This window comes from Rhopilema esculentum, chromosome 19 (genome assembly GCF_057945365.1).
Source record: "Rhopilema esculentum isolate cy_ngs chromosome 19, ASM5794536v1, whole genome shotgun sequence".
Classification (NCBI taxonomy): Eukaryota; Metazoa; Cnidaria; class Scyphozoa; order Rhizostomeae; family Rhizostomatidae; genus Rhopilema; species Rhopilema esculentum.
The window spans coordinates 4128936-4144699 of record NC_142833.1 but is presented as its reverse complement, the minus strand read 5'-3'; the positions used below and the strand labels follow the sequence as shown (position 1 = coordinate 4144699).

The following is a 15764-nucleotide window of genomic DNA, read 5'->3' as shown; positions in this document are numbered from 1 at the left end:
AATTGTAAAAAAATCATCCTAGAAACCATTTCAAATGACTTTATGCTTAATTGATGAAATTACACTAAAAACCGGTTGCTTACTGCTATACCCCCGCCGCGAACGGCGAATTTCTACCTCATTTCGTGGTTTTGTACTGAAAGGAAGCTGGATTGTTACGGTAGATTGTGCCTGCATCATTTTCGGAATTGTAAATTAATCATTCTAGAAACCATTTCAAATGACTTTATGCTTATTTGGGTGAAATTACACTAAAAACCGGTTGCTTAATGCTAGACCCCCGCCGCGAACGGCGAATTTCTACCTCATTTCGTGGTTTTGTACTGAAAGGAAGCTGGATTGTTACGGTAGATTGTGCCTGCATCATTTTCGGAATTGTAAATTAATCTTTCTAGAAACCATTTCAAATGACTTTATGCTTATTTGGGTGAAATTACACTAAAAACAGGTTGCTGAAAGGAGACGCTAGACCCGTCACGAACGTTTTTCTCTTAATGTTTTACCTCTTCGCAGTTTTGTAATTCAAGGAAAATGGATTTGCTGTATTGCTCGCTTAACGAGAACAATTTCAAATGATTTTATGCTTAATTTGATGAAATTACACTAAAAACCGGTTGCTTACTGCTAGACCCCCGCCGCAAACGGCGAATTTCTACCTCATTTCGTGGTTTTGTACTGAAAGGAAGCTGGATTGTTACGGTAGATTGTGCCTGCATCATTTTGGGAATTGTAAATTAATCATTCTAGAAACCATTTCAAATGACTTTATGCTTATTTGGGTGAAATTACACTAAAAACCGGTTGCTGAAAGGAGTCGCTAGACCCGCCACGAACGTGTTTCTCTGAATTTTTTTACCTCGCGTAGTTTTCTGCTTATAAGAATATGGATTGGCTGTATATCGATTTCTTTGAAACGTGCTTTCATTAACCATGGAATAACATCTTCATTAATCTTTTTGTTCTTCATCTAGATCAAAGAGCGTTTCAAGCAATAATTACGACGCAGACGTGATTCTCGGACCTTCGAAACGAAATTTATGGCATTTATGCTGGCGTTAAATCAAACGATGAAACAAGAAAAAACTTGACTGTGGAGAAAAGGACTAAAGTTGTATAATATAGATTAGCTGTTGTCCGTAAATTGTATTTTGTTAATTTGTTGTTAGAGTAAGATTCCTTTCTGATGCACGAAACTTGGCTGTTTTTTATCTTTCTATTTCTTAACTGCTTTGTTCCTGCAGTGTTTCAAAAGCTAATTGTGACGAAGATGTGATATGTGGACCTCAAATGTATAGAACTGCGTAATAACTCTATAACTCTTTGGAGTTTAGAAGAGGAGTCATTAATTCTTAAGAAATTTTTAGATGATATATATCTAAACGAGCACCATGGACCAATAACGGCTAACAGGAATTTATTGTATGAAAACTTTAATGTTTGATTCAAAATAAACAGAGGAAGTTTAAAGGTGGCCCCAAATTATACCTTAAAACAGCATCACAAGTGAACAAGAATTGAACGAAATGCTCTGATAAAGATATTCATGTTGGATTCAAAATGAGCATTACAGCTTTAAGAATGGCCTTAGAAAATATTTTCAAGCGCCCTATAAGTCGACGAGGGCTAAGAATGTATGATTGGAAAACTCAAAAATTTATTTATGACTAAATAGGAGAAATTATAGGATTAACTCATGAAAATGATGGGGGCTGGCAGAAGTATGTAGCTGTCAAGTTTAAAGTAGAATTCAGAATATTAAACAAAGCTTTTAGATAAGCCTGCAAGATATTTAAACGAGCACCACGATTCACCGAGAGATAAAAGAAGATGCAAACTTTAAAACATTGCAATAAGAATAAGCAGTAGAAATAAAGAGGGTAACCCGTGAAAGTATTTAAACGAGGACCCCAATTAGATCGTGGCTTACAAAATGTATTGAAGCAACTTTCTGTATTGTCTTGATATTGCAACCGTTTATGTATCAAATTGATATGCACATTTTAATAAACGGAAGAGTAGCTCCCAGTAAATCCCGCTCTTCGGGCACCCTATGGCCCCAAAATGGGATAGTAAGATTAGCCTCTGAAAGTCAAGAGTGCTATTAACCTTGATTTCAAAGGGGTTCAGATGGTGATGAAAGCTATGATATTGCTAAGTGGTAATCGTAATAATCGAGGAACTACTCATTGGATTGGTTCTATTAGGAATTTCGCAAGTATGGGTATCTGGAGCCAGCAAGTAATTAAGTTTGGGTTTACTTTTCTAAAAGGATTTACTGAATTACAATCAAGGTAACAAAGCATTATCTTCCTACAGAAAAGAAGCTCTTATCTCAATAGGGTTGTTGCTGCAAGTAAATAATACTTTGTCCTCGAGCAATTATTTCCTGCTCTTGCCAATAGTATATGCTACTCACAGTAGGCGTGACTATGGATTGGTTTAATTATGTTTGTCTTTTGTCATGTTTAGAATGTGCTTGCCTGCTTGCTGTATGATATTACACTTTTTGCTTGCATTCCTTATTAAATTGAAAGAATGTAGGAGGGCATTGTTTTTTTATTCTGATTTTCAGGATAGATTCAATTTTAATTTGATTTGTCAGAGAAGTAAAAAGATAAGTAAAGTAAAACAGGAGGCTTAGGGGGTAACCCATTAAAATATTTAAACGAAGAACACGAATAGACCTGGGCTGCAAATGTTTTGAAGCAACTTTCAATTAACGGAAGACTAGCTCCCCTACGAAGCCCGCTACGCGGGCTTGCCAGTGACCCTACGGTCGAGTACATAGATTAGCCTCGGAAAAGACAAGAATTTTCTTAAAACCCCCTGTGAATGATAGTAAAATTAGCCTCGGCAAAGACAAGAATTCTTTCGAAACCCCCAATGAGTATGCAGATTAGCCTCGGAAAAGACAAGAGGTGTATCAACCTCGATTTGAAAAAAAAGGCTCCGCATAGGTCACGTGATAAAAAAATTACTCGCACTCCTGTGACTATCGCTAGGAAGGGGGGAGCCTCTACCCCTTCTCTATTTCAGGCGACCCCCTGACTAGCGATAGTCACAGGAGTGCGAGTAATTTTTTTATCACGTGACCTATGCGGAGCCTTTTTTTTCAAATCGAGGTTGATACACCTCTTGTCTTTTCCGAGGCTAATCTGCATACTCATTGGGGGTTTCGAAAGAATTCTTGTCTTTGCCGAGGCTAATTTTACTATCATTCACAGGGGGTTTTAAGAAAATTCTTGTCTTTTCCGAGGCTAATCTATGTACTCGACCGTAGGGTCACTGGCAAGCCCGCGTAGCGGGCTTCGTAGTCTAATCTAACTAATACTAATGTGCGGATATGCAAATGAACTCTATTCTCCTCAACAACAAAGGCCCAACACAATGCTCCAGCAGATCCCTGGGTCAAAATCGTATAGCGGTTCAAACGACACCGCCCGATCTTGGAGAAGATTACCAGCCAAAACCGCTCGGCTGATTTTCCAAATTCTTTTTTCCACGTCGTCCTGGATCCTCAAACTTGTGCTCGTGGGGTTTCTTTTTTCGTTTTTCCTCCCTTTTTTATAGATATTCGTACGTTTTCTCCCGGGTTCGTTCGAAATCCTCTCGATCTCGATTAGTGCTCTCCGAGGTCTTTGTCCCGCCTTTCTAAAGGTCCTTTCTCTCTCATATCTCTTGCTCTCTACTACAAAAGATTTCAAAACTTCTTCCTCCAGCAACCCTTCAATTTGAACGGAGGCTTTTCAAATCCGTTTCGTTTTTAACACAAAGAAGCTACTGTTTGCCGATAATTTAGGTGATTTGGAATTGGATAAATCTACGTGCACTGCTGGTTGGCATTCCTTTTCGAACTCGAAGCGGTTGTCGACGGTCGTGTTCTCTGCTACAGTGCTACAGTACTACAGTGCTACAGTGCTACAGTGCTACAGTGCTACAGCTACAGGTGAGTCTCGCTAGCTATTTTCCTTTCCTTTTTATCGATTGATACCCCGTTTGTTGCTATTTCATTTGCAAGAGCCATGTAATTCGTGGTTTTGACGATCTTCCTTTTTTTCGTTTTAGTAGCTACGTACGGTACACCCGCTGCTGCCCGTTTTTCGGTTCTGCGATGGCTGCTGGCTGTTCCCCTTCTTCACAGGCATCAGAATCGATGGCATGCGAATACAAGTAAGCGTTGTTGTTCCTACGTGTTTTCGAAATTTAAAATATTTGACATGATTTTCTGCTCATTTGGATAAAATTACACTAAAAACCGGCTGCTAGAACCCCGCCGCGAACGAAAAATGTTTACCTCTTCTCGTGGTTTTGTGCTAAAAGGAAACTGGATCGGCTTTATTGCAATCAAAGTATGAAGAATTGTGGTAGATTTTGCCTGCTGTTTATTTTTGATGCAAGAAGATTTGATTTTCACAGGAAAACCCGTTGTAATGCGAATTTTGTAATCCCGCCAGCCCCCAACTTTTTATGCCTAACGAGAATCCTTTGCAGCAACTTTTCCTAACCGCCTTCCTTTTTTGTAGATAAACGATCGGATTCGCTGACTTTTTGGTACAACAAGTGAGTATTTTTCGATTAAAATTTCACTTTTTCTACGATTTCCCGCTGTGATAAATGGGATTTGCCTGCCCCTTGAGTGAAAATTATTTCTAGCTTTTTGAGAGCATTTTGGGAATTGTAAATAAATCATTCTGGAAACCATTTCAAATGATTTTATGCTTAATTTGATGAAATTACACTAAAAGCCGGTTGCTTACTGCTAGACCCCCGCCGTGAATGACGAATTTCTACCTCATTTCGTGGTTTTGTACTGAAAGGAAGCTGGATTGTTACGGTAGATTGTGCCTGCATCATTTTCGGAATTGTAAATTAATCATTCTAGAAACCATTTCAAATGCCTTTTTGCTTATTTGGTTGAAATTACACTAAAAATCGGTTGCTGAAAGGAGTCGCTAGACCCGCCACGAACGTGTTTCTCTTAATGTTTTACCTCTTCGTAGCTTTCTCCTTCAAGGAAAATGGATTTGCTGTATTGCTCGCTTAACAAGCCCATATTAAAATGATTTTATGCTTAATTTGATGAAATTACACTAAAAACCGGTTGCTTACTGCTAGACCCCCGCCGCGAACGGCGAATTTCCACCTCTTTTCGTGGTTTTGTACTAAAAGAAAGCTGGATTGTTACGGTAGATTGTGCCTGCATCATTTTCGGAATTGTAAATGAATCATTCTATAAACAATTTTAAATGACTTTATGCTTATTTGGGTGAAATTACACTAAAAATCGGTTGCTGAAAGGAGTCGCTAGACCCGCCACGAACGTGTTTCTCTGAATTGTTTACCTCTTGCGTAGTTTTCTGCTTAAAAGAATATGGATTGGCTCTATTGCCATCAGAATAGAGAGAACCATTTCAAATGAATTTATTTTTAATTTGATGAAATTACACTAAAAACCGGACGCTAAAAATGGATAGCTAAACCCGCCGCGAGCGTGTTTCTCCAAAATTTTTACCTCTTCCGTAGCTTTGTGCTAAAAAGAAAATGGATTGGCTCTATTGCCATCAGAATAGGGAGAACCATTTCAAATGAATTTATTTTTAAATTGATGTAATTACACTAAAAACCGGTGGCTAAAAATGGGTAGCTAAACCCGCCGCGAACGTGTTTCTCCGAAATTTTTACCTCTCGCGTAGTTTCGTGCTAAAAAAAATGGATTGGCTGTATTACCCTCTAAAAAAGAGCAATTTCAAATGATTTTGCGCTTATTTCGACGAAATTACACTAAAAACCAGCCGCTTGAAGGGCTGGCTAGGCTCTCGAGGCGAAAAAATTTTCTGAAATTTTTACAAAGCATTATGACCATCGATTTCCTTAGAACGTGCTTTCATTAACCATAGAATAACATCTTCATTAATCTTTTTGTTCTTTATCTAGATCAAAGATCGTTTCAAGCAATAACTATGAAGCAAACATGATTCTCGAACCTTCGAAACGAAATTGATGGCATTTATGCTGGCGTTAAATCAAACGATGAAACAAGAAAAACTTGACTGTGGAGAAAAGGACTAAAGTTATATAGATCAGCTGTTGTCCGTAAATTGTATTTTGTTAATTTGTTGTTAGAGTAAGATTATTTTCTGATGCACGAAACTTGGCTTTTATCTACCTTTCCATTTCCTAAATGCTTTGTTCCTGCAGTGTTTCAAAAGCTAATTGTGACGAAGATGTGATATGTGGACCTCAAATGTATAGAACTGCATAATAACTCTATAACTCTTTGGAGTTTAAAAGAGGAGTCATTAATTCCTTTATGAATCAACATAATTATTTGGGAATTTTGATTCTTAAGAAATTTTTAGATGGTATATATCTAAACGAGCACCATGGACCAATAACGGCTAGCAGGAATTTATTGTTGGAAAACTTTAATGTTTGATTCAAAATAAACAGAGGAAGTTTGAAGGTGGCCCCAAATTATATCTTAAAACAGCATCACAAGTGAACAAGAATTGAACGAAATGCTATGATAAAGATATTCACGTTGGATTCAAAATGAACATTGCAGCTTTAAGAATGGCCTTAGAAAATATTTATAAGCGCCCTATAGGTCGATGAGGGCTAAGAGTGTATGATTGGAAAACTTAAAAATTTGATTCTGACTAAATAGGAGAAATTATAGGATTAACCCATGAAAATTTTGTCCTTCAAGGAAAATGGATTTGCTGTATTCGTCGCTTAACAAGACCATATTCAAATGATTTTATGCTTAATTTGATGAAATTACACTAAAAACCGGTTGCTTACTGCTAGACCCCTGCCGCTAACGGTGAATTTTTGCCTCTTTTCGTGGTTTTGTGCTGAAAGGAAGCTGGATTGTTACTGTAGATTGTGCCTGCATCATTTTCGGAATTGTAAATGAATCATTCTAGAAACCATTTTAAATGACTTTATGCTTATTTGGGTGAAATTACACTAAAAACCGGTTGCTAAAAGAAGTCGTTAGACCCGCCGCGAACGTGTTTCTATTGCTAATTGATAATCTTAATAATCGAGGAACTACTCATTGGGTTGATTCTATTAGGAATTTCGTAAGTATCGGTATCTGGAGCCAGCAAGTAATTACGTTTACGTTTACTTTTCTTAAAGGATTTACTGAATTACAATCAAGGTAATAAAGCATTATCTTCCTACACGAAAGAAGCTCTTATCTCAATTGGGTTGTTGCTGCAAGTAAATAATACTTTGTCCTCGAGCAATTATTTCCTGCTCTTGCCAATAGTATATGCTACTCACAGTAGGCGTGACTATGGATTGGATTAATTATGTTTTTCTTTTGTCATGTTTAGAATGTGCTTGCCTGCTTGCTTTATGATATTACACTTTTTGCTTGCATTCCTTATTAAATTGGAAGAATGTAGGAGGGCATTGTTTTTTATTCTCATTTTCAGGATAGATTCAATTTTAATTTTATTTGTCAGAGGAGTAAACAGATAAGTAAAGTTGGGAAGTCTTACCATGAAATTTTATGGAAAATTAAAACACGAGACTTAGGGGGTAACCCATTAAAATATCTAAACGAGGAACACGAATAGACCTGGGCTTGCAAATGTTTTGAAGCAACTTTCAATTAACGGAAGACTAGCTCCCCTACGAAGCCCGCTACGCGGGCTTGCCAGTGACCCTACGGTAGAGTACATAGATTAGCCTCGGAAAAGACAAGAATTCTGTCGAAGCCCCCTATGAGTATGCAGATTAGCCTCGGAAAAGACAAGAGGTGTATCAACCTCGATTTGAAACAAATTGGCTCCGCACAGGTCATGTGATAAAAAATTACTCGCACTCCTGTGACTATCGCTAGGAAGGGGGGAGCCTCTACCCCTTCTCTATCTCAGGCGACCCCCTGACTAGCGATAGTCACAGGAGTGCGAGTAATTTTTTATCACATGACCTGTGCGGAGCCAATTTGTTTCAAATCGAGGTTGATACACCTCTTGTCTTTTCCGAGGCTAATCTGCATACTCATAGGGGGCTTCGACAGAATTCTTGTCTTTTCCGAGGCTAATCTATGTACTCTACCGTAGGGTCACTGGCAAGCCCGCGTAGCGGGCTTCGTAGGGGAGCTAGTCTAACTAATACTAATGTGCGGATATGCAAATCAACTCTATTCTCCTCAACAACAAAAGCCCAACACAATGCTCCAGCAGATCCCTGGGTCAAAATCGTATAGCGGTTCAAACGACACCGCCCGATCTTGGAGAAGATTACCAGCCAAAACCGCTCGGCTGATTTTCCAAATTCTTTCTTCCGCGTCGTCCTGGATCCTCAAACTTGTGCTCGTGGGGTTTCTTTTTTCGTTTTTCCTCCCTTTTTTATAGATATTTGTACGTTTTCTCCCGGGTTCGTTCGAAATCCTCTCGATCTCGATTAGTGCTCTCCGTGGTCTTTGTCCCGCCTTTCTAAAGGTCCTTTCTCTCTTTTCTCTTGCTCTCTACTACAAAAGATTTCAAAACTTCTTCCTCTAGCAACCCTTCAATTTGAACGGAGGCTTTTCAAATCCGTTTCGTTTTTAACACAAAGAAGCTACTGTTTGCCGATAATGTAGGTGATTTGGATGATTTGGATGATAAATCTACGTGCACTGCTGGTTGCCATTCCTTTTCGAACTCGAAGCGGTTGTCGACGGTCGTGTTCTACGGTGCTACAGTGCTACAGTGCTACAGGTGAGTCTCGCTAGCTATTTTCCTTTCCTTTTTATCGATCGATAGATTGATACCCCGTTTGTTATTATTTCGTTTGCAAGAGCCATGTAATTCGTGGTTTTGACGATCTTCCTTTTCTTCGTTTTAGTAGCTACGTACGGTACACCCGCTGCTGCCCGTTTTTCGGTTCTGCGATGGCTGCTGGCTGTTCCCCTTCTTCACTGGCATCAGAATCGATGGCATGTGAATACAGGTAAGCGTTGTTGTTCTTACGTGTTTTCGAAATTTAAAATATTTGACATGATTTTCTGCTCATTTGGATAAAATTGCACTAAAAACCGGCTGCTAGAACCCCGCCGCGAACGAAAAATGTTTACCTGTTCTCGTGGTTTTGTGCTAAAAGGAAACTGGATTGGCTTTATTGCAATCAGAGTATGAAGAATTGTGGTAGATTATTCCTGCTGTTTATTCTTGATGCAAGAAAATTTGATTTTCATAGGAAAACCCGTTGTAATGCGAATTATGTAATCCCGCCAGCCCCCAACTTTTTATGCCTATCGAGAATCCTTTGCAGCAACCTTTTCTAACCGCCTTCCTTTTTTGTAGATAAACGATCGGATTCGCTGACTTTTTGGTACAACAAGTGAGTATTTTTCGATTAAAATTTCACTTTTTGTGCGATTTTCCCGCTGAGACTGAGGTTGGATTTGCCTGCCCCTCGAGTGAAAATTATTTCTAGCTTTTTGAGAGCATTTTTTCGGAATTATCAATAAATCATTCTAGAAACCATTTCAAATGACTTTTTGCTTATTTGGGTGAAATTACACTAAAAACCGGTTGCCAAAAGGGGTCGCTAGACCCGCCACGAACGTGTTTCTCTTAATGTTTTACCTCTTCGCAGTTTTGTCCTTCAAGGAAAATGGATTTGCTGTATTGCTCGCTTAACAAGAACAAATTCAAATGATTTTATGCTTAATTTGATGAAATTACACTAAAAACCGGTCGCTTACTGCTAGACCCCCGCCGCGAACGGCGAATTTCCACCTCTTTTCGTGGTTTTGTACTGAAAGGAAGCTGGATTGTTACGGTAGATTGTGCCTGCATCATTTTCGGAATTGTAAATTAATCATTATAGAAACCATCTCAAATGACTCTATGCTTATTTGGGTGAAATTACACTAAAAATCGGTTGCTGAAAGGAGTCGCTAGACCCGCCACGAACGTGTTTCTCTGAATTTTTTACCTCTTGCGTAGTTTTCTGCTTAAAAGAAAATGGATTGGCTCTATTGCCATCAGAATAGAGAGAACCATTTCAAATGAATTTATTTTTAATTTGATGAAATTACACTAAAAACCGGACGCTAAAAATGGATAGCTAAACCCGCCGCGAGCGTGTTTCTCCGAAATTTTTACCTCTCGCATAGTTTCGTGCTAAAAAAAATGGATTGGCTGTATTACCCTCTAAAAAAGAGCAATTTCAAATGATTTTGCGCTTATTTCGACGAAATTACACTAAAAACCAGCCGCTTGAAGGGCTGGCTAGGCTCTCGAGGCGAACAAATTTTCTGGAATTTTTACAAAGCATTATGACCATCGATTTTCTTAGAACTTGCTTTCATTAACCATAGAATAACATCTTAATTATTTTTTTTGTTCTTCATCTAGATCAAATAGCGTTTCAAGCAATAATTACGACGCAGACGTGATTCTCGGACCTTCGAAACGAAATTCGTGGCATTTATGCTGTCGTTAAATCGAACAAAGAAACATGAAAAAACTTGACTGTGGAGAAACGGACTAAAGTTATTTAGATTAGCTGTTGTCCGTAAATTGTATTTTGTTAATTTGTTGTTAGAGTAAGATTCCTTTCTGATGCACGAAACTTGGCTGTTTTTTATCTTTCTATTTCTTAACTGCTTTGTTCCTGCAGTGTTTCAAAAGCTAATTGTGACGGAGATTTGATATGTGGACCTCAAATGTATAGAACTGCGTAATAACTCTATAACTCTTTGGAGTTTAGAAGAGGAGTCGCTAATTCTTTTATGAATCAACATAATTTTTTAGGAATTTGGATGCTTAAGAAATATATCGAAACGAGTACCATGGACCAATAACGGCTAACAGGAATTTATTGTTGGAAAACGTTAATGTTTGATTCAAAATAAACAGAGGAACTTTAAAGGTGGCCCCAAATTATATCTTAAAACAGCATCACAAATGAACAAGAATTGAACGAAATGCTATGATAAAGATATTCACGCTGGATTCAAAATGAACATTACAGCATTAAGAATGGCCTTAGAAAATATTTATAAGCGCCCTATAAGTCGACGAGGGCTAAGAGTGTATGATTGGACAACTTAAAAATTTGATTCTGACTAAATAGGAGAAATTATAGGATTAACTCGTGAAAATGATGGGGGCTGGCAGAAGTATGTAGCTGTCAAGTTTAAAGTAGAATTCAGAATATTTAACAAAGCTTTTAGATAAGCCTGCAAGATATTTAAACGAGCACCACGATTCACCGAGAGATAAAAGAAAATGGAAGTTTCAAAACATTGCAATTAGAATAAGCAGGAGAAATAAAGAGGGTAACCCGTGAAAGTATTTAAGCAAGGACCCCAAATAGATCGTGGCTTACAAAATGTATTGAAGCAACTTTCTGTATTGCCTTGATATTGCAACCGTTTATGTATCAAATTGATATGCACATTTTAATAAACGGAAGAGTAGCTCCCAGTAAATCCCGCTCTTCGGGCACCCTATGGCCCCAAAATGGGATAGTAAGATTAGCCTCTGAAAGTCAAGAGTGCTATTAACCTTGATTTCAAAGGGGTTCAGATGGTGATGAAAGCTATTATATTGCTAAGTGGTAATCGTAATAATCGAGGAACTACTTATTGGATTGGTTCTATTAGGAATTTCGCAAGTATGGGTATCTGGAGCCAGCAAGTAATTAAGTTTGGGTTTACTTTTCTGAAAGGATTTACTGAGTTACAATCAAGGTAATAAAGCATTATCTTCCTACACGAAAATAGCTCTTATCTCAATAGGGTTGTTGCTGTGAGTAAATAATACTTTGTCCTCGAGCAATTATTTCCTGCTCTTGCCAATAGTATATGATACTCACAGTAGGCGTGACTATGGATTGGATTAATTATGTTTGTCTTTTGTCATGTTTAGAATGTGCTTGCCTGCTTGCCGTATGATATTACACTTTTTGCTTGCATTCCTTATTAAATTGAAAGAATGTAAGAGGGCATTGGTTTTTTACTTTGATTTTCAGGATAGATTCAATTTTAATTTTATTTGTCAGAGGAGTAAACAGATAAGTAAAGTTGGGAAGTCTTACCATGAAATTTTATGGAAAATTACAACAGGAGACTTAGGGGGTAACCCATTAAAATATCTAAACGAGGAACACGAATAGACCTGGGCTTGCAAATGTTTTGAAGCAACTTTCAATTAACGGAAGACTAGCTCCCCTACGAAGCCCGCTACGCGGGCTTGCCAGTGACCCTACCGTAAAGTACATAGATTAGCCTCGGAAAAGACAAGAATTCTGTCGAAGCCCCCTATAAGTATGCAGATTAGCCTCGGAAAAGACAAGAGGTGTGTCAACCTCGATTTGAAAAAAATTGGCTCCGCACAGGTCACGTGATAAAAAATTACTCGCACTCCTGTGACTATCGCTAGGAAGGGGGGAGCCTCTACCCCTTCTCTATCTCAGGCGACCCCCTGACTAGCGATAGTCACAGGAGTGCGAGTAATTTTTTATCACGTGACCTGTGCGGAGCCAATTTTTTTCAAATCGAGGTTGACACACCTCTTGTCTTTTCCGAGGCTAATCTGCATACTTATAGGGGGCTTCGACAGAATTCTTGTCTTTTCCGAGGCTAATCTATGTACTTTACGGTAGGGTCACTGGCAAGCCCGCGTAGTCTCTACAATAATACTAATGTGCGGATATGCAAATGAGCTCGCTCCCTTGATATCGGTCCGATTACATCTGATATCGGTCCGTTCCCATCGAAAGTTCTTGCACGAACTCCGCAAAAACTGCTACACCCCTTGAACTGAGCTTCGGTAGTTCGGTTCCTCTGGGGTTGCGATTGTGTGGAAAGGTCTCGAATCTTCGTTTGCTCGCTTCCCTCGCTCCGAATTTGCGACGTGTCTTCTCTCAATGGGCCTTGCTCAACGAGGCCATTTTCTTTGCTAACGCTTCGCTCTCTTTGTTTGTCTTTTCAAAGACTTTTTCTAGCGCTTTCCTGGATGTTTTGAAAACGTCGATTGTCATCCAGTCAGTAGTTGTTGATTGAAAACCTTGACCTTTGATTCTAAAGCGAATATCCCTTTTCATCCCCAACTTTTTTGAGAGAGATCGAGTACCTTTTCAAAGGATTTTTCAAAACATTTCCTCCCTCTCTTTGATGGGTAAAATACTGGCCTTCGCGTTCGCGTTTCTAAAGGTTCTTTCTCTCTCTTTTCTCTTGCTCTCTACAAAAGATTTCAAAACTCCTTCCAACAGCAACCCTTCAATTTGAACGGAGGCTTTTCAAATTCGTTTCGCTTTCCACAAAGAAGCTACTGTGTGCCGATAATTTCGGTGATTTGGAATTGGATAAATCTACGTGCACTGCTGCTTGGCATTCCTTTTCGAACTCGAAGCGGTTGTCGACGGTCGTGTTCTGTGCTACAGTGCTACAGCTACAGCTACAGGTGAGTCTCGCTAGCTTTTTCTAAACTTTTCGCCGTCATTTTCCTTTCCTTTTTATCGATCGATCGATTAAAACCCCGTTTGTTATTATTTCGTTTGCAAGAGCCATGTAATTCGTGCTTCTGACGATCTTCCTTTTCTTCGTTTTAGTAGCTACGCACACTGCTGCCCGTTTTTTGGTTTTGCAATGGCTGCTGGCTGTTCCACTTCTTCACTGGTATCAGAATCGATGGCATGCGAATACAGGTAAGCGTTGTTGTTCTTACGTGTTTTCGATATTACTTTTTTCAAATGATTTTGTGCTCATTTCGATGAAATTACACTAAAAACCGGCTGCTAGACCCCCGCTGCGAACGAAAACTTTTTACCTCTTCTCGTGGTTTTGTGCTTAAAGGAAACTGGATTGGCTTTATTGCAATCAAAGTATGAAGAATTGTGGTAGATTTTTCCTGCTGTTTATTCTTGATGCAAGAAAATTTGATTTTCATAGGAAACCCGTTGTAATGCGAATTTTGTAATCCCGCCAGCCCCCAACTTTTTATGTCTAACGAGAATCCTTTGCAGCAATTTTTCCTAACCGCCTTCCTTTTTTGTAGATAAACGATCGGATTCGCTGTCTTTTTGGTACAACAAGTGGGTGTTTTTCGATTAAAATTTCACTTTTTGTGCGATTTTCCCGCTGAAAAAAATGGGATTTGCCTGCCTCTTGAGTGAAAATTATTTCTAGCTTTTTGAGAGCATTTTTGGAATTGTAAAAAAATCATCCTAGAAACCATTTCAAATGACTTTATGCTTAATTGATGAAATTACACTAAAAACCGGTTGCTTACTGCTATACCCCCGCCGCGAACGGCGAATTTCTACCTCATTTCGTGGTTTTGTACTGAAAGGAAGCTGGATTGTTACGGTAGATTGTGCCTGCATCATTTTCGGAATTGTAAATTAATCATTCTAGAAACCATTTCAAATGACTTTATGCTTATTTGGGTGAAATTACACTAAAAACCGGTTGCTTAATGCTAGACCCCCGCCGCGAACGGCGAATTTCTACCTCATTTCGTGGTTTTGTACTGAAAGGAAGCTGGATTGTTACGGTAGATTGTGCCTGCATCATTTTCGGAATTGTAAATTAATCTTTCTAGAAACCATTTCAAATGACTTTATGCTTATTTGGGTGAAATTACACTAAAAACAGGTTGCTGAAAGGAGACGCTAGACCCGTCACGAACGTTTTTCTCTTAATGTTTTACCTCTTCGCAGTTTTGTAATTCAAGGAAAATGGATTTGCTGTATTGCTCGCTTAACGAGAACAATTTCAAATGATTTTATGCTTAATTTGATGAAATTACACTAAAAACCGGTTGCTTACTGCTAGACCCCCGCCGCAAACGGCGAATTTCTACCTCATTTCGTGGTTTTGTACTGAAAGGAAGCTGGATTGTTACGGTAGATTGTGCCTGCATCATTTTGGGAATTGTAAATTAATCATTCTAGAAACCATTTCAAATGACTTTATGCTTATTTGGGTGAAATTACACTAAAAACCGGTTGCTGAAAGGAGTCGCTAGACCCGCCACGAACGTGTTTCTCTGAATTTTTTTACCTCGCGTAGTTTTCTGCTTATAAGAATATGGATTGGCTGTATATCGATTTCTTTGAAACGTGCTTTCATTAACCATGGAATAACATCTTCATTAATCTTTTTGTTCTTCATCTAGATCAAAGAGCGTTTCAAGCAATAATTACGACGCAGACGTGATTCTCGGACCTTCGAAACGAAATTTATGGCATTTATGCTGGCGTTAAATCAAACGATGAAACAAGAAAAAACTTGACTGTGGAGAAAAGGACTAAAGTTGTATAATATAGATTAGCTGTTGTCCGTAAATTGTATTTTGTTAATTTGTTGTTAGAGTAAGATTCCTTTCTGATGCACGAAACTTGGCTGTTTTTTATCTTTCTATTTCTTAACTGCTTTGTTCCTGCAGTGTTTCAAAAGCTAATTGTGACGAAGATGTGATATGTGGACCTCAAATGTATAGAACTGCGTAATAACTCTATAACTCTTTGGAGTTTAGAAGAGGAGTCATTAATTCTTAAGAAATTTTTAGATGATATATATCTAAACGAGCACCATGGACCAATAACGGCTAACAGGAATTTATTGTATGAAAACTTTAATGTTTGATTCAAAATAAACAGAGGAAGTTTAAAGGTGGCCCCAAATTATACCTTAAAACAGCATCACAAGTGAACAAGAATTGAACGAAATGCTCTGATAAAGATATTCATGTTGGATTCAAAATGAGCATTACAGCTTTAAGAATGGCCTTAGAAAATATTTTCAA

The 15764-nt window shown here is 38.5% G+C and overlaps 1 protein-coding gene and 2 long non-coding RNA genes across 8 annotated transcripts in view; all 3 read left to right on the top strand.

The window, feature by feature from the left end:
* The window catches only part of LOC148957925 (uncharacterized), a 50675-nt gene extending 49482 nt beyond the window's left edge, over positions 1-1193 (top strand). Inside the window, exon 4 of the long non-coding RNA XR_016144951.1 lies at positions 972-1193. This is a non-coding gene — a long non-coding RNA (uncharacterized LOC148957925). The remainder of the gene's footprint in view (positions 1-971) is intronic.
* Positions 1194-3344: 2151 nt separating this feature from the next.
* LOC148957924 (uncharacterized) lies at positions 3345-7752 on the top strand. Its single transcript, XR_016144903.1, has 4 exons — positions 3345-3946; positions 4066-4170; positions 4524-4560; positions 5935-7752. It is a non-coding gene; the product is annotated as an uncharacterized LOC148957924 (long non-coding RNA).
* Positions 7753-8498: 746 nt separating this feature from the next.
* Positions 8499-15356, top strand: LOC148957923 (uncharacterized). 6 transcript variants are annotated; one of them, XM_089113893.1, is made up of 4 exons: positions 8499-8720; positions 8848-8952; positions 9306-9342; positions 15135-15356. In XM_089113893.1, exons 1-4 carry the CDS (start codon positions 8612-8614, stop codon positions 15220-15222), a joined length of 339 nt encoding a protein of 112 aa, XP_088970019.1. In that variant the 5' UTR covers positions 8499-8611; the 3' UTR covers positions 15223-15356. The 6 variants fall into 6 exon arrangements, 4 of the variants coding, with proteins under 4 accessions (XP_088970019.1, XP_088970018.1, XP_088970020.1 ...); XM_089113892.1 differs by lacking the exon at positions 9306-9342 and adding an exon at positions 14013-14049 and having other exon boundaries at positions 8516-8720; XM_089113894.1 differs by lacking the exon at positions 15135-15356 and adding an exon at positions 10365-12287 and having other exon boundaries at positions 8578-8720; positions 8851-8952.
* Positions 15357-15764: the final 408 nt, after the last annotated feature.